This window comes from Etheostoma spectabile, chromosome 5 (assembly GCF_008692095.1).
Source record: "Etheostoma spectabile isolate EspeVRDwgs_2016 chromosome 5, UIUC_Espe_1.0, whole genome shotgun sequence".
Classification (NCBI taxonomy): Eukaryota; Metazoa; Chordata; class Actinopteri; order Perciformes; family Percidae; genus Etheostoma; species Etheostoma spectabile.
Window position 1 is genome coordinate 9,237,826 of NC_045737.1, and position 22,972 is coordinate 9,260,797.

General features: G+C 39.8%; 1 protein-coding gene across 6 annotated transcripts; it reads right to left on the reverse strand.

Annotated features, from left to right (window-relative positions):
- Positions 1–1,501: 1,501 nt before the first annotated feature.
- LOC116689612 (ceramide transfer protein) lies at positions 1,502–22,902 on the reverse strand. Of its 6 annotated transcripts, none has more exons than XM_032516164.1 (19): positions 22,810–22,902; positions 22,148–22,248; positions 21,826–21,960; positions 19,405–19,521; positions 11,062–11,169; positions 10,627–10,765; positions 9,731–9,817; positions 9,445–9,602; positions 7,305–7,397; positions 7,043–7,129; positions 6,711–6,803; positions 6,244–6,321; positions 5,401–5,496; positions 4,951–5,083; positions 4,783–4,853; positions 4,532–4,660; positions 4,124–4,253; positions 3,325–3,462; positions 1,502–3,168 (listed from the first exon to the last, which is right to left on the reverse strand). In XM_032516164.1, exons 2-18 carry the CDS (start codon positions 22,235–22,237, stop codon positions 3,335–3,337), a joined length of 1,872 nt encoding a protein of 623 aa, XP_032372055.1. In that variant the 5' UTR covers positions 22,238–22,248; positions 22,810–22,902; the 3' UTR covers positions 1,502–3,168; positions 3,325–3,334. The 6 variants fall into 6 exon arrangements, with proteins under 6 accessions (XP_032372055.1, XP_032372053.1, XP_032372052.1 ...); XM_032516162.1 differs by having other exon boundaries at positions 22,726–22,876; XM_032516161.1 differs by having other exon boundaries at positions 22,148–22,267; positions 22,726–22,876.
- Between the last annotated feature and the right edge of the window lie 70 nt (positions 22,903–22,972).

Consider the following 22,972-nt stretch of genomic DNA (forward strand, 5'->3'; position numbering starts at 1 on the left):
CAATGAGACAAACTTTAGGGGTTATTAAAGTCAACGTGTGTACTTCCACAGACTGCGGAACGGCTCCGTCCCAGCAGCCCTCCGGGGCACAGCTATACGCAGAGCTTCTATTTTTGCCGGACGACGGAGAGCTCTGCAGTACAAGTCAGAGAGGGCACATAAACAAATAAAACATCCGGTTAATTTTCAAAATAAAATGGACCGTGCTCACGGCGGCTCATATTACCCTGCACTACACTTAGCAAAGCACAGAGTTGTTTACCCTCTATTCCTCTGGATGGAAACAAACTGTATTCTACATGAATTTGCGAGATCTCGTGGGTCCTCGAGACTTCAGCTGTCAGTCATGGCCGCAGCCGTTCCAGTATAAATCCGGACCTGGTGGGTGTTCACGGACGGCGGAGAACGGAGCCCACACGCAGCGGAGCGGTTCCGCGTCCTGTGGAATTTGGGGGTCACATTGATTGAACATTGGCGCCATCTACTGGATCATTTACACTAATTGCCTTACTGTTTCTTAAGCTTCATTGATCTGTTTACATGTCACTTTATGTGTATGTATGCATACACTTTGTTATATAGTAGCCTAGGCCTACCAGTGGTTAAATTGGCTTTTGTAGGGAGGGGGAGCCCTTATTTACGGTGAATGGTCATCATTCAAAATGGTGCTGTAAAATGACACCAAATTGGGTTCTTTTTCCATTAATGTGTAGGGTTAATACGTTTTTCAAACAAAGAGAATTACTTAACAATTCCCTTACTTTATTATTTTGTTACCTTTAGGCTAATGTTGACAGGCAGTTAACAGATTTTACCCTGGGAAAATGTATGAAATTGAACACGTTTGAAAATATTGGTTAGGAAATATGTAAACATCTTTTTTTTTTAAACAAGAAAATTGTTGATATAAAAGAATCAGGGACAATTTTTAATGCGGTGATCATCACCCACCGCATCAGGTGATTTCTTTTTAGCACTAAACACTTCATTTCCTGTATTCGATGAATTTGTATGCACCTATTTCTATCTTTTTCTTACTCAATATTCCTAAAAATCTATAAAAACATGATGGAATGCATTGCAATAAGACTCAGACATTCTGTATTGCTTGTATTCATTCTCTCTTAGATTAGACTTTTCTATGTAATATTATCTGAGTCAGCACACATGTAGCTCAGGCATCATTTATTCTTCCCTACTCAATCTTTTGCATCTTTTGTTGGGGGTGTAACCTCCTTAAATGAGCACGAAAATCATTGATTCATAATTAATTTTAATTCATTAATAAACACCTGGACTGTAATATTTCAGATGTTTGAGCAAGATTTCTGCTCATGTCCAAAACTTTGTGCACATTAACATACAATAACGTTAAACTTGACATGAAATTTAGCCTACTGTAAGTTCTTTACTATATAAATAGTATTTTTTTTGAATTTCTTTTGGAAGAAATGACCTTCACCTTCCCAGCAGTATCACTAAAACAGTACACTGCACTTGCTTCTGTGTAACAATTTTAATTTACAGAACATTGTCAAATTGCATTACATTTAGTGCAAACAATAACACTTCTAATGTACAACTTAGAAATATACAAAGTGTGTAAATTACTGACGAAATATCAAAATTAAAAACACTAAATGCATTCTTCCGCTGACATTACTCGTAGATCTAGCTCTTGTAATCCTCAGCTAAACAATTATCTAGATCCTTCCTAACCTCTGACCCATTAGACCGAAAATCTGATGGTGAATTTTCAACCATGCAGATCTTCTGATTACAAAACTCCCAACTTTTGTTGTGATCAAACACAATCTAAAATAAATTTCAATCTTGAGGTAAGATGATGTGAAATGCTGACCCTTTGTACCCCCCGTTCCTCACCCACCCCCGTCTGCTTATTTTCTGTGTTGATAAATGCACATCTGGTGGCTAAACAGTTAAGGTATCCCCAACCAGGATTTTTAGGGTTCATCCTGGTGTCTAAGGCATTCTGGGGGTAGTTTATCAGTCAAAGGGCAGAAGCCACTGCACTGTAGTGTGGCACATGAAATGTAATGTAGAGTATGACTAACAAAGGTTCAAGGTGTAGATGATACCCTACTCTACATTTTACAACTTTACCTTATGCTGTACAATAGCAGCGGGACTAATTTACAAACCTGACACCACATGTATCCACTTGTCTCTCAATGAAAGAGAGGAATCTGTACATCAGACACTATGGCTGGCCATTTGGAAATATCTGTCAGAAACCGTGTGTTACATGGAGGTTCAAGACAATAGGCCGAAAACTTAGCATCTATTGACTGCAGTCAACTACATCATTGATATCTAATTATTGATTATCGCTTTATCTGTGACAAAATATTGTCCCAACACAACTTTAGACTTAGCAAATGCTCTTTAGCCCCCACTTCAGATTTCCTTAGCCCATTACTATAATCAAATTTAAGCATTTAACAGTCCATTCACATTTCTCACATTGATAAACTAATTGAAAATGCATTCTGTTTTCTCTGTACAATTCATTGTGTCCCTGGTGCTCTCTGAAAGCCACCTCATCACAATCTAGAAATATAAAGATTTCATAGTTTTAGGTTCTGCCTGCCCCCCCCATCAAACTGCAAAAGATAGTCATCCCAAGAGGGACAGGAGAAGGCAAGAAAGAGGAGATACTGTACCACACCTCATCAATGCTTTTCCTGTCAATATCTACTTTCCTCTTTCATGGTAGTTACTTTAGCAGCAGCAACACAAGTAGCTGTAATACTAGTGATTAAAGCGAACCCGAAAAGTCAAGAAGTATGTAATCATAAGAAATGTACAAAACAATTTACAAAAACGAAGCAAATCGGTAACAACAATTCAAAAACCACTGAAAAAAACTCTTGAATTTACATCCAAGTGTACCATGACCAACAGATGGTGTTGAGCCATGACAATGTGGCTGGGATGACAACTACTGATGGATTAAAGCCGTAAAACCAGTCTCTTCTACAAGCAGCTGTCCCATGGGACGTCCTGGATGATATAGTGTCCTGCATGTAGTAGTTTGTAGTAGTTTAACATTCAAATTGACGGCTGAATGGGTCATGTAGTTTTGACAGCCGATTAAAGGCTGAACAATGTAGTCTCTCTAGTGGGCAACCTTGGCCCTCCGCAAGCCTGAAACAAAAGAAGATAAGTCAATATCCCGGGAATTAACAAAAGTGAATAAACAGATTCTGTACATTTGCTGGCTTTTTTATGGTTCGAAATTACATATAAAAAGCACCTGTCTAATAAATGCTAACCAAAAGATGTGTTTGGGTTACTGGTTACCTCTTTGCGTTCAGAAGAGGATGGGCTTCCCGGCAGTTTTCTCCTGGACGTAGGAGGTGAAGCGCTTGAGGAACTTGGGATACTCTCTCTTGGCCACTGCCCTGAGGACTGAGGCTGGAGCCCAGCCTCCTGGGTTTACTGCAACCATACAGACCAAAACCATCAGGAAAGTGTGTGTATGTGCAAATTTATGATCCAAGTATTAGTCATAACTAGTCATACACCCGTAGTCTAACGGTGTACCTATGTTGTACACAAACAGAGGTCTTGGGTGCCATCTAGTGGTGAGGATGTAATGCTATTTAAAAAGGAACTTGCATGCCCTGCCTGGCTTCTCTAACAATAAACTGGCCCATGATTCTTTCTGCAGCACTGCTTTATGTTATAATAAACTTGTCTACAGGAAGTCAGGGGAGGGGGAGAAGCTGTGCAAGTCTGGACGGACAAGTCAAAGACATAAGCACTTAGACAGTCTAACTCTTGTGTCAGCTAAGAGATGTACAAAAAGGCATATATTTGCTAAAATACGGTTCGGAATTAAAAAAAGTGTGATACAAACAATCACTCCTCTTTAGTTTAGATAAGTCAGTAGGCTTGAATTATAGTATTATGGCCTGTCTGTAGACAAGAAATATAATTTTGACCCAAATTGATTAAGGGCTCAGCTTAACAGCTTATCATCATTTGAGGTACTTGTAGGTAGATTGTAGCTGGAATGATGAGGAGAGAGTTACTTTGTTATCTTGCCTAGGGCATATGCAATGATATCAAAACCTTATTAGGCTGGAGAGGCACTTACCATTGGCAACATAAGTGATCTTACAAAGGATGTTGTCTCTGCTGATCTCTTTATCACCCTCTGGTGGGCTGACCAGCGTTTGGCAGATCATAGCAACATTGATTTTGGCACGAACGCACCGGTTTGTGGGCTGGAAGTAAAACAAAAACGTAAAAGAAAACAATCTCACACAAATCTCACTGTAGCTTACCATAATTTCCCATTTCTTTGGGATCAATATCTATCTATCTATCTATCTATCTATCTATTTTGACAGTATCTAGGGTTTAAAGGTCTTAAACTATTATTTCTACCATTTACTGATAAAAGGACTCCACAACAACAAAGTCTTGTTTGACTAAGGGATGTTTCCCATAGATTGCACTCGCTTTACTGCCTGATGTTCCAGATGTAATGTAGTAATCTTACAAGGGCATTGTCGTGGTCAACAGAGAAGTTGCAGACCAGCCATGTGTCAGGATCATTTTCGTTTGTTGCCAAGATCTTCCTGATGGCTGACAGATAGAGCACGTCTCTCTGAGAGGCAGGCCACACTCTCTGAAACACAACACAACACAACACAGGGCGTTCAGCTGGCAATCAAACCGGCTGCAGGATGTCACTGATCAAATGTGCAATGTGTTTCAGCAACATATAAAACCACCAAGAAGTCAATTTACCTTGTGAGTCTGGTAAACAATGATGGCAGTATCCGACAGAGTTTCCACAACGTTGAAATTCTCAATGGTGGCTGAGGGAAGGAAGGAGAGTTTGCTCGGGTCATGGCATTACAACTGAGAAAGTCAAACCGTGTTGATATGATGGGGACTTGTGAAATAGTGACTTACTCTCCCAGTCCAGTCGGACAGCCGTGTCCCAGAAGTAGTGGCAGACCTCGTGTCCTGTCACCCCCTTCACAGAATGCGTAGCTTTGAGAGGATCCAGCACAATACCGTTCTCCTCGACTTCTCTCCTGTACACCTGTTACACAATGTGCAGAATGTTAGACAAAACAAATAGAAAGTCATATCTTTACAAAAAACATACACCCAAAATCATTGCAAAACATATCTTGAAGGATCCTCTTAATTCCACCAGTGACTGATAACGTCAGATGATTCTTTCTTTCATGAAGTACTGATTACTTATTTGAAGGATTGACCTTTGCGAGGTGATAAATGTTTTACCAGGGCTTCGACTGCAACCGCAGTACCTTTTAAAAAAGTGCAAAACTCAAATATTCACAGCTAGGAATTGAGGGAAATGATTCATAAGCAGCTTCTCTGCTCTGTACTCACCTTCATCTCTCCTTCTTCTATTACCAGCTGCCAGTTGGCATCTCCACCCACGTCCTGAAGAGAGTAAGTCATATGATTCTGCACCATCTCCTCCACCTAAGAGACAGACAGGTATTGATTAAATTGATGTTAGAAAGTGTTTTACAGTTCTTTACCAGCCTATTTGAAGACATCCTTTGAAACAGGACAATGATTGGGGAGAAGAATACATTGTATTAGGGAAGCTATGCTCCGGTTTAATGATTTATATTCTGGAGCAACACACCTAGCACCTGTGTTGGTGTTTTATTACAGAGGGTTTTGATAACATCACAAAAAGAAAAACCGTAAAACTATTTTCCTCTCAGAATCCTAGGAATTCTTTAAGCAAATACATTAGCCACATACAGTACAAAACAGATCCTGCTTGGGGGTGTTATTCAACATCCCAACAATGCATTAAGAACACAGCGTATAGCCAGACATGCTTGCTCATGCTGTGGAAGACAGAGTCATGTGAGGAAAGGAGCTTTCACTGGATTCCAGTCATGCAGAACTACATTAACATTTTTCCTTTCAGTTGTATGATGACAACCGGTTTGTGATGAAGACCACCTTTCAGGAATTTCAATTTTTTCCAGTCAGGTTTTTTTTTTTGTCTTAGTGCATCAAATAATACTATAAAGACTTTGGAGTAAAAACCTACTACAACATGCTACACAAAGCACAAGAAACATTTGTGAAATCCTGGAGAGGCTGGTTAGTAGACATTGTCATGCATTGGCTCATGCTCTGCGGTGGAAAGCAGTAGGCGTTTGCATCCTCCTGCAGATACAGGTGCTTGCTGTTGACCAAATACAGTACCTGAGTGCTGAATCTGTGAATGTCATCTGAAGCACTGACAAGCTCAACGGAGGAGAGGGAAGAAGAATGGCTATGGGGCTGTACAGCAGAGAGGAAGATTGAAACAGAAGGGAATAAGGAACAAAACAGAAAAAGGCACCCTGCAGCAGCCACAAGTGCGCAATCACAACCTGTTCAAGTAACATTTCGTATGAAGAGGTTATGTAAGCGCTCAAATGATTGCAATAAGCACAAACTGATTATCTTTGTGAAGGGATTAAGGTGAAGCATGGACACATTACGAGAAGCACACAAGCTACAGTTGGAGACCTTTATAGACAGGACACACTGGTTGTAACATGATGACACTGTAGAGTGGAGGAATGATAAGAGATTGCAAACAATAGCAACCGGTAGCCTTAAATTAGAACAAAGTGGAACAGAAACAAGAAGTACATTAAAGAGAAACTAAGAAATGTGTTGAGTACCTTGGTGGCAAATCGGTGTGTACCGATGGTGGAGTAGATGTCTCCTGGAGGAACCAGAGTTCGTCGAGGTATCCTAACCTTCTCTGACTGGCACTGAGGGGGAGTTTGGTGAGAGAGAAGAAGATTAGGAAGATGTTGCAGAGAAAGGCAACATCCTTTTGTATAATGTAATTTAGTTCATTTTTATTTGTTTAAATGTGTTTCCAAGAGAGAACGATGCTCAAGTCAGGGACAGGAGGGATTCAATATGCCTTCTAGACTATGTGTAACTGCTTTGTTCATCCAAACTGAACAGGACAGTTTGATTGATCAAGTTTAGATGTCCATCACACCTGCTCCTCTATCTTGTCCTGTCTGTCCAGTGCGGCTTCCACCGCGTCAAAAAACTCATCCTCATTGATCAGACTGTTGGGCCCCTCCTGTGGAAGGTAAAAGTCAGCAATATAAGAATCCTGTGAGAACAGCCTTGAAAAAGGTGCAGAATGATAAAAATGCACAAGCTGGGAGACATGAGGAAAAGTCAGGAAATCATTCTTATGTGGTTCATCCAGCGGCTTCTAATCTATTCTTTTTAAAAATCTAATATCATCTTGCCTCGTAGTCTGGGCCTCCGTAGTGTGACTTTTTCTTCATTTCATACATAGCAGACTTGTAGGCATCTTCTACCCTCCTCCTCTTCTCGAGCTCCTGAACACAGAGAGAGAGAGAGAGAGAGAGAGAGAGAGAGAGAGAGAGAGAGAGAGAGAGAGAGAGAGAGAGAGAGAGCGAGCAATGACGTGTTGCTAGAGCAACTGTATTAAACAATTAATAACAGTGACACCATGTAAATAGAAACGCCCATTAAAACATCTGTGTTGCATTTAAAAGGAGATCTGCTGATCCTTCACGATTAGACAATAAAATATCCGGAATTAAGTGTTATAGAGTCAGAAAACGCTCCACCCCAGTGACAATGCTCCTTTCATCAGATTACAATAGATAAAGAGTCACAACAAAAGGGGAAGAAAAGGGAGATCAAAAACAATCTGGCAGATCCACGATATCATTCAGCTGTGTGCGCTCTCAAACAGGTTTTACTTAATGTCTCAGTCCCTGCCTACACAACGAAGCACTGAAACATTGCAAAATCAGCCTAAGTATTTGGAGTCTCTGTGAGAGCAAATGAATCAATACACAATAAAATGTGGACTAAAACCACACACTCAACAAGAAACTGCTCATATTTCAGACACCGTTCATCCACACTGCAATAATAAAAAAAACGAGCAAACTAAAGCAATTGTGGCTACAAGCATACTAAAAACAATAGCATTCTCCCAAAAATACTTAACTGGAGAGAAACCAGACAGAAAGAGACAATGAAACTAAACAAGGTGGAAGCCTTTGTGTGGACATAACGCTTCTTACAAAACAACAGGACATGATCCTGCTGTCTGCTGACAGAAAGGCAAACCAAGGCCTACTTTAAAGAAGAGGCTGCGAGTCTGTAGAGGTATCCATCTCTGAGTCTGGTATTTCAGCTGCTCTGTCCTCTTTTGTAGCGAAGGCTTCCACAAACTGCACCATGAAGTCTTAGCAGTCATTTTCTAATTCACTCTGTCTGAGTCGGAGCCGGCCTGTTTTGTTCCTTTTGAGAGTGTGTTCTGAACTATTTGTATTTCCCTACTCCACATCCGCAGCTAAACTTCACACACATAACCGAACACAAATAAGAGGGAGGTAGTTCCACTCGAGCAGTCTGCCTAACTGAAAGCATTTCCCGGCTTTTGTAGGTTTAGGGTTGGGCAGCATGCCTTCACACACATAAAAAAAACTGGTTCGACAACATCAACTACACGGATCAGGATATAAGAATGAGGTGCTCTTTAGAGCACACCTTTAAAGACACAGACAGCTCTCTAGATGAAGCAAAATCAATGAATGGAAGAGTGATATGGGAACTCCAACCACTCTGATAAAGAAAACTAAACTATCGAATAACAAAAGGCTTAAAGCTCCTTATAGTACAAGTGCATTTATGCTTCTGGTTTCAGAGCCAAGTCCATTAAATGACCTTGTAGTAAAACAACCAACGGTTTTCAGATACTACAATCATTGTTAGACATTTGGACAGCCTGAGTGTTGAACCACAACCTCATCACATAAGCAACTCCTTAACGACAATGGAAGGCAGCAATTAGGTCCTCAATTAGCACCACAAAGCAGTGGCTGCTAACACGCCACCTCAAGAAACTGCCCATAATTCACACTAGTGCAATGCCCATTCAATACGGGCCTCTCCGTAACAGGATGTTTGCTCGGCCACCACAGGTGTTACAGCTTTCTCCAGAGCCGCTCATCCAAACAAACTCGACGCTGCACTTCCTTAGGTCCAGAGCAATACACCTGCCACAACATAGCTGCGTCACCTCATGGTCATAAACACTGGTGAAATGCACTCCAAAAGCAGACTTTGTCATTAAGGCAATGTGGTAAGGGTACGGCACAGTATTAATATCCAAATAGATGCCGGGACCGCAACAGACCGCTTGCACAATTTGCAACAGTGTTCCTGTAGGATAACCGTTTGTGTTGCTGACTATAGAGAAATGTAGAAGACTTTGGTAGCAAAGGTTTCCATTTCCATATAGACACTGGTAGCCTGCTGCAGACAGCTGCAGAGTCATCATGATGTTATTAGCATACAGTGAGTGATATTTATTTGAATCACTGTATGTAGTGCGCAAGACCGTACCTTGTCCAGTCTCTTCTGCCAGCTGTCCTCTTGTTTAACCATCAGTTCGATGCAGTGAGACAAGGTGGAGAGGATGCCTGCTGTGGTGGCCTTAAAGGTGATGGCCTCACCCTTGAAGTCTATTCCATTCATACATTTGGGACTGGCGGGGGGGCACACTGGCACAGGCAGAAACAATGAAATAACTTGTGACTTTATTTTAAGGCCAAGCAACCAAAATTATTATTTTTTTTTTTCACAGATGATTTCAAATAAAGCAATGTTCTGCATCTGCAGGTAAACTTACATTTCTCTTTGCTGCCATTGTTGTTGTGATTATATTCGCCATTGGGTCTTGTAGTGGTAGGAAATTCTTCTTCGTCCTCCTCTAGTACTGGTGACAAAGCAAACGCAATCTGTATTTACTATCTGTCCAGTTTCTATGCTCCTCATATCTGGAATAAACTCCCAGAAACCTGTAGATCCGCTGCTACTCTCAGTTCTTTTAAATCAAGGCTGAAGACCTTTCTATTTGATGCTGCCTTTCTTTAAATGACTAATCATTTCTTTAAATTTCTTATGCTGCACTGTAAATTTTATTCTTGTGTTTTATGTTTCTCTTTGTTTTTAACTGTCTATTCATGTGTTTTACCGGTTTTTAATGCTTGTGATTTTTAACTGTTTTTACTTGTGTTTTATCTGTTCAACTGATTTTGTGTAAAGCACTTTGAATTGCCTTGTTGCTGAAATGTGCTATACAAATAAAGCTGCCTTGCCTTGCCTTGACCAAATTATAAATGGCATAAATACCTTAACCTGGACATATAGATAATAGAGTATAGTTTAACATTTTCAAACCTATTCAACATGTATATTTACACCTCAAAAGTTGATACTTTACCTCAATTATTGAACACATGATACTAAATTTCATGTTAGTTTAACCTACATTATAGAGCAAGTTTAATATGAAAGTGATTTTGAAGACTGACAACAAAGTGCATTGTAAGCTGATATTGATTTTGGTTTCACTTCTTAATGAGTCTTACCAACAACTCTCCTTCAACTTATACTGCATGAACCAAGTAAAGCCCCATCTTTAAATTAACTGGTAAAACTAAACCATTAATTAAAATCTAATATATATATATATATATATAAATAAAATATTTAAAAAATACAAGCTCCATAAAAGTGGATTACCTTTGTCTCTCTGAAATTCATCTTTGGAGACAACGTCAGCACAGGTGTCAAAGTATTTCTGCAGGGTGTCCACTTGTCTGCACAGAATGTCCCTGAATGTTTCCATTTCTGCTAGCTTCTCACGCAACCTGTGCCCCTTCTGAGCAGATAGAAACAGAAGTAAAGAGACACCATAAAGCGCTGTCAGGGGGAAGACGGAGGTCAGTTCTCTGTTTTAACCAAAAGGCAAGGCCCTCACAACAAGTAAGTACATAACAATTTCTTACAACTACAGATCTAGCCTTTCGCTTGTATTTTCAGAAGGTGCTTTTGTATATGGGGCCGAAGTTTAAATGTGTGTAGATGGAAATATTTCAGAGAGGGCGGCGAGGGACTGAGCATTTGACATAATCGAATAGGGCCAAACATCAAACTCTCAGGCAATCACATTTTTACCTTGAAGGAGGATGTGGATGTGGCAGACAAGGCACTGGCTGCTGACGTGAGAGACAACATGGAACCATGACGCCTGAGACTGGTTTCTGAACCATAACCAGACTCTGCCTGAAATTCAGAGAGGGATCAAAGGAAAAAGAGAGAGAAATGAGGGGAGGAGATAGTATGGTATGGATAATAAGAAAGGAAAAGGAACATAAGTTCAGTGTGTGAACAAAACACAAACAATCTCAACACAATAAGAAAGGATGTAGCTCATAAAAAAACAAGACAGATAGAGATAATTCTTGCAGTCAGCAGCCATGAGTAATGCTGAGCTCGATCAGAGCAGGGCCTACACCTACAAAGACAGTCTGCTAAAGGGACTCGGGCTGACAAATAGACACATGCACCATCAACCCTGCCAGCAGACCTGATACTAGGTGGTTAAGAAACAGTGGAAATAAATTACACTGTATCCCAGAATTGAGCGATCTAGGCTTGATTGCGACTTTCAGGAGGAAAATACTGTTGTATCTTTCAGTACATCCAGCAGACTGTACATGGTTTTATGAAACAAATCTACTGTATGGCCTGGCATTAGGGAGGGAGGGAGTGGCAGTGACTGCATTTGTTCCATTTAACAGCCAACTTATGACTGGGTGATGCCTGGGACTGCCAACTCAGCAAAGCGACATACATTTATTATAAATAGTGTAAAAGAAATCCAAACCAAGCCAAACAAACCAAAATATTATCATTTGTTGCAGCTGTTGATGGTTATCTAATACATTAGAGTGAGACAGAAAATTAATGACCTAATATTAGACTCCCGTGCTTAAATTCATACCTTTACTCAACCAGCAGAAACAGTAATATAGAGTGAGTACGAGAGGCTAAAGTCTGAAATTCTTCCACGGATGAATCAGGAGCCGAACATGCTTGTGGTATGTTAAAAAAATGCTTAGTTGTCTAACACACATTATTTTGTCAACTAATTGATTATTTGTTTCAATGGACGGATCTGTTAAAAAAAAAAAAAAAAAAAAAAAAAAAAAAAAAAAAAAAAAGAGTGTCTCTAAAGAATAATGCAAAAGTAGGGATAAGGGCCATTTTTTGCCAGTTTGCAGATTATCTGTATCAGCGTTTTATTCACCTGATTACCCCGATAAAGTTAATCAACTAAAAAGTGAGCTATTTTGGCTCAGCTACAGCTCGGTGTCCGTCCCTCTGCTTCGGTTTCACTTACCACTGAGTCTGACTTAATGTCCCGCCCACAACAATATCTGACTATCTTTAACTGTGTATTATGTTAAAAGTTTCTAATTTATTAAATAATTGCTTAGAACATCTAAACACAGTTTTGTGTTGGATTTTGTAACATTCCTCAAAAAAAAATTGGACTCAAAGATTTTCATTTTCACTGTAATCGGTTCCAAATATCAGTTATGCTGAGGGTTGGTCATGGCCTTTGTGTATAGTTTCCTCTGATTATTAAACTAACAAGGTAAGCCATTCCTGTTTACTTAAAAGGCATGCAGAGGTATTTCTTGAGTGCAGTGAGCAAACTGAGGAGGATATCAGGTGACCAACATGTACACATTCAGCCCTATGCCATAGGAGCTTACAATGACTACAACAGGGTGACACATTTAAGAGATTGGCCAGTGAATACTGGTTAAACAGACGAGGCCAACAGAAAATAATTAGCGGTGCACCGATCCGATATTAAGTTTGGATATCGGCCCTGATATTGACAAAAACAGTTTCAGTTTTGCCAGTTTTTTCCCCTGCGTCGCAGCACATCCTATATCATTTGTCAGCAGCATGTGTGTCACATGCTGGAAGAGTTGACTTAACCATTAAGCAACATGGAGCGAGCCAAAGAGTCGGCTGTGTGGAGATATTTCATGCTTGCAACTAGTTGGTTGGCTGTTTGCAATGTCTGCAAAGTAAATGTTTCGAGGGGTGGTGAAAGTACAATACTACCAATTTAATCAAGCACATCCAAAAGCACCATGTGAATTCAATACATTACATACACAGTATGTTATTTTGTCTCACTTAGGAAAGTAAGGTTTAGTTAGAAAGGTCTGGTGCCTAAAGTCTCTTCCACATGGTGGAAGGAAGGTTTAAGGTGGAAGGTATACAGTTTATTATTATTATTTCAACAATGGTATTGGATTGGTATCGGGTATTGACAGATACACAAAGTCCAGGCATCTGTATCGGGACTGAAAATGTCGGATCGGTGCATCCCTGAAAATAGTGTGTAAATATTTTCTGTTAAAGGGTATGTTTATATTCACACTATATTTGCGGTGATATTAAGATTAAATTGATACATTTAAACACTTACAAAGCTCAAACTAACCCATTTTGGTTCAAACAAAACACACAAAGGGAGTGGACAATATACCATAAATACCGTAAAATAAAATGAAATTCTAAAATACAAAAAAGCTCCATCCCTTAATTTTACCTGACTGATTGGTCTAATGCCTTAATTTAAAAAAAAAAAGAGGACAAATCCAACCTTTAAGGACACCTTAATAATGTATCATAAATAAATAAATGTTCTACCTTAGAAGGTGCCCTGCCACACACAAGTGTTTACTTGCATTGTTTTAAATTTTCACATGCGATTGTGTTGTGTCGTGAACATAAAAATTAACTGCTACCTCCTCTGTCAGCTCTAGCCACTGAAAAGAGAGCGGATTCTGATAGCCAGGCTCTCATTAGCTAGCTGTTAGCCAATCAGAGTTGAGCAGCTTAGCTCGTTGAATATTAATGAGAATTGGAACAAATCAAGCTGAGTCTTCCGGCAGGCTTTTTATACCACACTAGAATGGCTTGAAACAAGGTACCGAAATAATTTTTTCCACAAAAAATGTTATAGAGACCATGGTAGAACTTAACCACAAAGTAATGAAATGTTTGTGACAGGGCACCTTTAAAATACATAGGGTATAAGTAAGTATACCCCAATGTTAAATTTCCATAGAGGCAGACAGATGTTTATTTTAAAGGCCAATTATTTCATGGATCCAGGACACTATGCATCCTCATGAAATTCCTTTGGCCTTTGGAATTAAAATAACCCCCCATCACATACGTACCCTTCACCATACCTAGAGATTGGCATGGTTTTATTTCATTTAGCCTAATAGCTGGTTTGATTTGCATTAAGGTGATTTTATGGAAAGTACCCCATGCCAATCTCTAGGTATGGTGAAGGGTATGTGATAAAGTGGAGCTATTTTAATTACATAGAGGTTTGTACAATTACAGTGGGGCTCGAAAGTGTGGGCAGCCCTGGTAAAAAAATTGTATTAAAGAAGCCAAGAAAAGATGGAAAACTCTGATGGCAAGTATCACAGCTTAGAAACGCTTCTTGTAGCCAGCCTAGTGTCTTTAAATTCTTGTTTGAGGTATCTTCGCCCATTCTTCCTTCCAAAAGTCTTCCAGTTCTTTTAAATTTCTGGGCTGTCTGTCACGCACTGCTCTTTGAGGTCTATCTATAGATTTTCAATTGTGTTGAGGTCAGGAGATTGTGAAGGCCATGGCAAAACCTTCAGTTTACGCCTCTTGATGTAATCCACTGTGGATTTTGAGGTGTGTTTAGGATCATTATTTATTTGTAGAAGATCCTTTCTTTAACTTCAGCTTTTTCCACAGATGGCATCAAGTTAGCGTCCAAATTTTGCTGAAATTTTATTGAATCAATTTTTCCTTCTAATCTTAAAAACCTTAAGATTGACATCACCTGGTCTTTCCAGACGATGATTGAGAACAATCCATGACACTGTCAGGTCTCATATTTTCAAATGGGGCGGTGCATGCTACAAACTCTGCAGGGTTCCCAAACTTTCGCAGACGCCATTTTTTTGTTGTTGTTATTTTTAAAGTGTAAATTATGGAAATAAAAACTAACTTTTTGTGACATTTCATACAAATGTCTACTCTGTCATTTGATGCCTTTTGGAGATTGTTCCATCTTTTCTTGGCTTTTTTATGCACATTAATACAAATTTTATACCTGAGGTACCCAAACTTTTGAGCCCCACTGCACGCCCCCTGTATTTTAGGAAAAACATTTATTTATGATACATTATTTATTCACAAAGAAAATTGGTGTCTTTAAAGGTTGGATTTTTCCTCGTGTTTTTAATTAAGGCATTAAGATCAATTTCCAAAAGACTATTTTTCCTCTTTTTAGTCAACTTTAACATGAGTGTATTCACTTTTGCTGTGCACTGAATGTTTCCAGCTTCATATCAAGCCCTTAAACAAACAGCCTACATTTCAACAGCTGAGAATGGCAGTTGGGTAAATTAACATTTGACAAAAAGTGCTCCAGACGAAAAATGTGTCTTACTAACTTTTTCACAAAAAGGATCTGATTCCTTTGATCAGACTGACATTTTGCACAAACTCCTGAAATCATTATTATTGTATTGCTGGTGTGGGCATAGACCAGGGGGCAAAGCAATACATTCATGAAACATGAAACCAATCTGTGACAACCCCAGAGACTGCCATCTCATGCTGCATGACACAGCTGTAAAAATTTAAAAACCCACTCATAAAACAAACAATAAATGGCATCTTGTGCCCACGGCTTTGTGATGGTAATGAGATGAGTCAACAGTAAGTGACCATAGCAACGACTGAGTACTTCTACACATCTGAGCATATTGCTGTTTGGGAAATTACCTGTCATTAAACATGCTGGCATTCAAGTACATAGCCATGCAGCATAAGCTTAATTTAAAAAAAAAAAATTGTGACTGATGTCTTTTTAACAACTGACTTGCAGTAGAGTTCAAATCTCAAGATAGCCCATAAGCAAAAACTGCATGCATGGAAATAGAAAATAATGTATGCAGAACACTGTATGGAGGAAGGCAAAGATGAGCCATGTTTATCATTCATATTACAACACTGACATTCTAACTAAAGACTTCAATAATGAGAGACATTAAGCAAGCAGTATGCCAACGTGCTATAAGCCCACCATTCGGCCATTCCAACACCCAAAGCAGAGCAGGACACTGCTGCAGTCCCGATGGTTTGCTGGCCCCAACATGGCCCAGACGCTGCCTCAACACTCCCACTCTTCTGACAATTCAGAGGCTTACATCCAGTATTCCTGTTTCTCTGGACACACCTTACTGAGGAACAAAAGGGAAGAAGAGGAGGTGGCGAAAAAAAGCCATATAGACTCAGCTTAGCTCATCAAGTAAAAGACAGCAGCTTTAAGAGAGGCAACGGAGGAATACGAAAAAGTCATTTTCTTCATAGCGGTCAGGGGAGTGGCAGACACTAGCTGCTCCATGAAGCAGAAGAGACGGACTGAGCCTATAAGACGAGTCTTGAAATGCCTCGGCAGAGTGAAGCAGGTCTGCTTTCAGTCGGATCTTTCGCAGACACACAAATGGACTCAAAGACACAAGTACATGCACTCCACTCTGCTGTGTACATATATCAACAGACCACACACCCTGATATTCAAAACCTTTTTATCTTGTCCATGTTTATGTCCAGCATCCATCACTGAGCAAGTGACCGTGAGTGTGTGTTTGCAAGTATGAGACAGAGCAAGAGGGGGATAAAAATGAAGAGTGCATGCATAAATGCATATGAGAGAGAGAGAGAGAGAGAGAGAGAGAGAGAGAGAGAGAGAGAGAGAGAGAGAGAGTGAAGCAGCCTACTTTTGAGAGAGTGAGAGAGAGAGAACATCATATGTCTTGATCTTTTACCTGACTCTACTTTTATCCTTTCTTATTCTGATAACTGAGATTTACTGATGATTGTGCCTGATCTGGGCCAATAGTGCAATAGTGTTCAGACTGTGCCAACAACCAAGCTGAAGAAGTGGCGGAAAACTACAAATAATACAGTGTTTTTTCCCATCCCCTATCTCCCCTCTAAATCTTACAGAATGGAATAGTCTTCTCAGTATGATCGAGAGAGTTTTGCGTCCCTCTTGATTTGTGTTGCTGTGCAATTTAAAAAAAAAAAAAAAAAAAAAAAAATGCATTATTCATCAAGAGCTGCACTTCACGTCCCAGCACTTAGCAGAACTTTTTCCACCACCAACACACACCCACACACATAAAAACACAAATGAACCTGAACAAAAACATTTTTTCCCCTGTAGAATAACTAACCTAATATGGTTATATATATATATATATATATATATATATATATATATATATATATATATATATATATATATATATATATTGATGTGCCAATGGTGGTGGTTATTTGCCATTGCAAAGTGGCTTATACAAGGCATTTAAAAGCAGTAATCATGACCAGTTCGACCCATATTAAAGCAAAATTATAGTGTTTAGATAAGCTCTACGGACAGGTAGTGCTGCATTAGGCTCACTGAGGTGACTGTAGGTCACGATCCAGACATAACCCTGAAAAACTCTCACACCATTGTTAATAGACTGGAGACCTGTGGTCACTCACACTCAGTTGCCAACACCCAGTAGCACTAACAAAACCACCCACAGCACCATTTAGTGGAGAAGCAGGCCTAATGAGAATTTACAGGATAGTGATTCTTTTTTAAGAGTGAAACGCAGGCAAGGAAAAGTTACATAATTTACATTAATTGTGCATAAGACTGGGCGATATGGAGAAAATCAAATATCACAATATTTTTGATCAAATACCTCGATATTGACACCACAACAATATTGTAGCGTTGACTATTTGTCCTTTCACAAAATATTTACACAATGAGATTTTTGCAAAATAATCATCAGTAATGTGGATATAAGGACTAAGTGGGTAAAGGAAAATAGTAGAACAGCTACAACAGTCTAGTATGTTCAGTAACATCTGGGGGGGCTGTGGCTCAGTGGTAGAGCGGTCGCCTGCCAATCGGAAGGTTGGTGGCTGCAGTCATTGTCGAAGTGTCCTTTGGCAAGACACTGAACCCCGAGTTGCCCCCGGTGCTGCGCATCGGAGAGTGAATGTGTGTGAATGTATATCTGATGAGCAGGTGGCACCTTGTACGGCAGCCCCGGCCCCAGTGTATGAATGTGTGTGAATGGTGAATGTATCCTGTAGATGTAAAAGCGCTTTGAGCAGTTGTTAAGACTGGAAAAGCGCTATATAAATACAGCACATTTACATTTACATTTAAATGACATACCTTTACTGTAATTTTTTGTGTGTTTTTGTTTTTTGCTGTTATTGAAAAAAATGCTGCTGTAACAACAAAATTTCCCAGTCGTGGGATGAATAAAGTATAATCTAATCTAATCTAATCTAATGCTGCCTTTAAAACCACTCATGCCATATTACATTATTACAAGATCCAAAATCAAAAATGATATCTAGTTCTGTATCACGATAGATACAATATCGATATGTTGCCCAGCTCTTATTGTGCACTGGTAAAATGTAGATTTGTCTCGTCTGTCTTCCACGGGTTCACCCAGTGCTAGAAATTAAGAGGGGGCAAAGGGCAAAAACTGCCACCAAGATTTTGAAAAATGTATTTTATATTTACTAGTTTAGGAAAATATCCTAATTACTAAGCCATTATTTCATTTTCAATCAATTCCTTTAATTTACTTTTCCAAGACCCAGATTACACACAGTATAGAACTGTAATTCGCCAAATGTAACTGTAATACTAACACACTGGCTGACATTAACTAAGTTTATGTACCATCTGTGGGTCAGAACACTGAGCATAGCAGTATAAATGAAACAAAATAAAACAAATAGATATAATAATAATAATAGTAATAATAATAATAGATCAGACAGATCACTTCACTCATGACAACATATATTTGCTTTACACACTTGATGCAAGTTTATGTTAACTTGATGTCATTGCAAAGTGAGCAGCTGCCTGGCATCTGATAACAGGGGATACCCCCACCTCAACCCCTCACGCCACAGATTCCTCACATACCCGGAGTGAAGGACTGTGTGTGTGTTCGTGTCCAAATCCCTATCCTGCCACACCCAGCTTGGAAAACCACCATGACCCAAAATTGAACTTAAATTCCTGAAAGCATTGCAGCAAAGCACTGTTCAGTGGGCAATAAGGTAGGCAAAAAAATAATCAAATATTTATTTTAGCCCGATATGAAATGAGAACATGTGTTCTGATTCTTGACAAACACCATGCAAACTAAGCACAGCCAGAAATGGATTCAGGCACACACTAAGCATCTATAGTATTAATTCATTTATCAGGGTAATGCAACTGACTTGCATTTAGGCAAAATTTCCATGAATAACTTTATCAAAAGGTGTAAAAATAAGCCAATGAGAACAATTCAGATAATCTATGAAGAAAAAGAAACTCGTTCTACTCACCTTGTGAAGTTCTATCGACTCAATCCACTGGAGTCTGTGCTCAGGATCTTCAGCTCTGAGGTACCAAACGCTGTCGTTCACGCTGATGTCAAAACGACACTCGTCAAACTCATGAGGCTAGAAAGAGAGAAGAGCGGGGTCATGAATAGTTACTAGGCAGAGCACATATGTCCTATCAGGAAATACAACCACCAAAATTAAATAGCTGTAATTGAAACCAAAATACAAAAACTCAACGTAACATTTTTCCACTACTTTAATCAAGTAGTTGATGGATCAGAGGAAAATTCCCACTGTAATGCTTGTGTGTGTTTATGACACTGACAGAATAGTGAGGACACATTCTGGACACACATGGATTCCATCAGTCATAGAAAAGCCTCTGCCACACAATAAACAGGAATTTTAATTAGTAACTGATGTCTTATGTCTGCAGGCGCAAACTCTAAACGACCGCAGCAGAGCTGTGCAAAAACAGATATTCTTTCAGCATGCCTTTGCCTGAACCTGGGTCATCATAACTTTTCCTTTAACGATTAGGCCACATCTTTCAACTATTTCACTCCCCCATTCTACAATTCACCCCACCCAGCTCCAACCACTAGGAACCCAAACACATGCACCAAAGAATTCCCGTTTCCTCTGAGATTGGAATTTGACCACTGCACTCAGCTGAAGAGAGCTCTGTTCTGCAAAGGCTCCTAATAAGAAACATGACACAGTTGACTCAAATCTCTTTCCCAGTTTTCTCCTTACTAATACCAAGACTACAGCTGCTCTGTCAGCTGACATATCATCACGTTGCCCAAGATTGATTAGATTTGCTGAATGATGCTCATGTGCTGGTTTCTTCACTGCCACGGACAATAGCAACATATACTCCAACTCTGAACTGTCTTAACACTTTAACAATAATAATACATTTCATAAGCTGCATAGCTGGGATGCTCAGGGACAGAGGTAAGATCAAAAAATTGCCCTTCAGCTTCTTAATTTCAGCATAAAGGAGGGGTGTGCAATAGTAAGCTCATGTGCATCCAGCCATGATGCTATTACTGGTTAGAGAATTCCAGTCTATCTTACTGTGCTGTATCAGACACGGTCCATAAACCTCTGCTTTACAACCCAGTTTATATCTCTTTCCTTCTGCCTGGAACAATCACCTTCCCTTTGCGTAACCACAACTGAAAATCCTTGCTGCAATGGCTTTTTTTGTGTCTATAGGACTGTGGCATCTTCAGTGTTAGAACAGATTCAAGATCCAAGGTTTTTCTTTTACTATGGTTGCCTATAAACTAGTGTGTTAGAAAAAACACAACTTCTTATTCTTATGCCTGACACCCCTCCTAGAGTAAAGACTGTTGACACGGGAATATTTAACACAAGTTTGCTTTGTGCAAAAATAACTGACAGGAAAACACCAATGCACTGACAAGAGCTTAATCTGATGCACACTTTTGATAATGGATCTGGGCCTTTGATAGGAATTTCCAGACAGTAACATTTGCTGCACATTTTGCTTCTGTATGAGGAAAGTCTGGTGTGATTGCAGACACACCGTGTGTAACAGACTGCTCTTAGGCAAGAAAAGAAGCAGAGGCATGTTTTTGCATTCCTGAGTCCTCATTCCCCAGTCTCCGTAGACAGCCCTGGCTTTATTTAGGAAGAGGGGAGAGGCAGTAAGAAGTAACAATGTGGGTCATACTACTCAAATTATTAGTGAGCATGTGGGGTTATTAAACTGTGTACACTTGTAATGAAGTTTGCCTGCTATAACACAATTACATAACACTCTGAATGTCTTGTGGAATTCCATTCAGGTCTTCACAAACAAGAACTGGCATAATGCTCATTCAAATGACTATCTGTAATCTTTCGTGGTGTGATTTTAATCCACTTTCGAGTCATAAAATCCTATTGCACAAATCACAGTAAAACCATTTGCTTGGCCTCTGTACTTGATAACGGCATGCTGAGAGAGAACAGTGAATATTTAACCAGGGTGTGGGGTTTAAACTTATCTCACCAACAATAGGGCCTGCATCGGGAAAAATACAGGTCGGATCTCTATAGTATGTGGTCAAAGATATCTTTTTAACAGTAGGGAACACCAATTTTTAATAGCTGATGCAATACCTGCCATGGAGAAATAGGCATGAGAGTGTTCTCAAACTATTGCTGGAGCAAGAACGCCTCGGTCTGCTAACAGCCTTACTGCTAGTTAATGTTTACCTTTCTATCTTTGACAACATGGATTGGAGGAATTAAAGTTCAACTCCATGCTAAAGACAGGGTGGACAGGATCAAAACATTGAGACCTGCCAGAGAGGTAACCTTACTCCAAGAGTTCTGATGCAGAAAATCAACCTTTCATCCATCTTATGAGAACTTTTCCAGCAGCAGAGTGATGTTAACACTTACTGTGATCACAGCCTTGCTGAGGCACAAAGACCCCCTGCAGCCATATTCCCGTTCATCCTCCGACTTGTAGTAACTCAAAGTATTGTTTTTCAACACGACCCATCGGTCCTGCCACCCGTGTATGTAATTAGTCCACTGTAAACACACACAAGATGCACAAAAAAACAGTTAGATGAACTATGCCTGGACGATGTGTAACGTTATGCAGGACTTAATTCAACTGTTGCAGCTCACCGGGCTTTCAGACTAGTTTGTGATCGAGGCACCTTAATATTTCTGTACAAAAAGATTCTAACATTCCAACTGGCTTAACATTACCTACCTTGCTTAAGACGCCTCCGAGCTCCACAGGCTGCCCGGATTCAGGGTCCACATCCTCATCGGAACCGGACGATGAACTCTTTTCGGACATTTAAATCCAAGCTTTAAAGAAAACTTAAACCTAACTTTATTGACAGAACCACGTAGCTGCCCGCTAGGTTGCTGAATTAGTTATTAATTCAAACGCGTCACAGCCAAAACTGCTGACAGCTCTTTAACCTTAACGTTGGGAATATGTTACCGTTAATTAGCTAGCTAGGCATTAACTGAGCGTATCAATCATAATCTGAATAGCGCAGCTAATTAGTCTTCCGTCGATTGACAAACCCCGCAAGCTTGTTTTGAAGCAAGATATTCTGTGGGTGAGTCTCAACTTTTCGGTTTTGCGGGCTTTGTTTTGAAACTGACGTCGAATACCAATAAGGCTAGCTAGCTAGTTAGCGCTAGCTGTCAAACCACGCCACTTGCTAATATTAACTTAACCAGTAACTTGTGACTGTTGTCGTTAGCTATTTTAGCTGCAGTCGATAAGCTACTCAAAAAAGTGATAAGGAAGGCCTTCGTGTATTAACCCTATACCTCAACTTCAAGCTACAAATGTGGAGCAACGGTCTGAGTGGCTGCTGTAGTTCCGCAGTTTGGTTAGCATAGTGGAGGACTGACCATGGGACTGGCTAGCTTGTCTTCTTTCGGGTCGAGGGAGGCGCTGCAGCCACGCTTTACTGTGTACAGAGAGAGGCATCAAGTTAGACTCAATCACAGTGACACCGGAAGCCACACACATTTGCCTTCACATTAAAGCATTATGTTTTTCATATTTGCAATG

Coding starts and splice junctions, on each gene's coding strand:
- LOC116689612 (XM_032516164.1), bottom strand. CDS start 22,237: ATGTCCGAAAAGAGTTCATCGTCCGGTTCCGATGAGGATGTGGACCCT. Junction 5,497..6,243: donor TTCACAGATTCAGCACTCAG/GTACTGTATTTG, acceptor TCTGTCTCTTAG/GTGGAGGAGATGGTGCAGAA. Junction 3,463..4,123: donor GATCACTTATGTTGCCAATG/GTAAGTGCCTCT, acceptor GTATGGTTGCAG/TAAACCCAGGAGGCTGGGCT.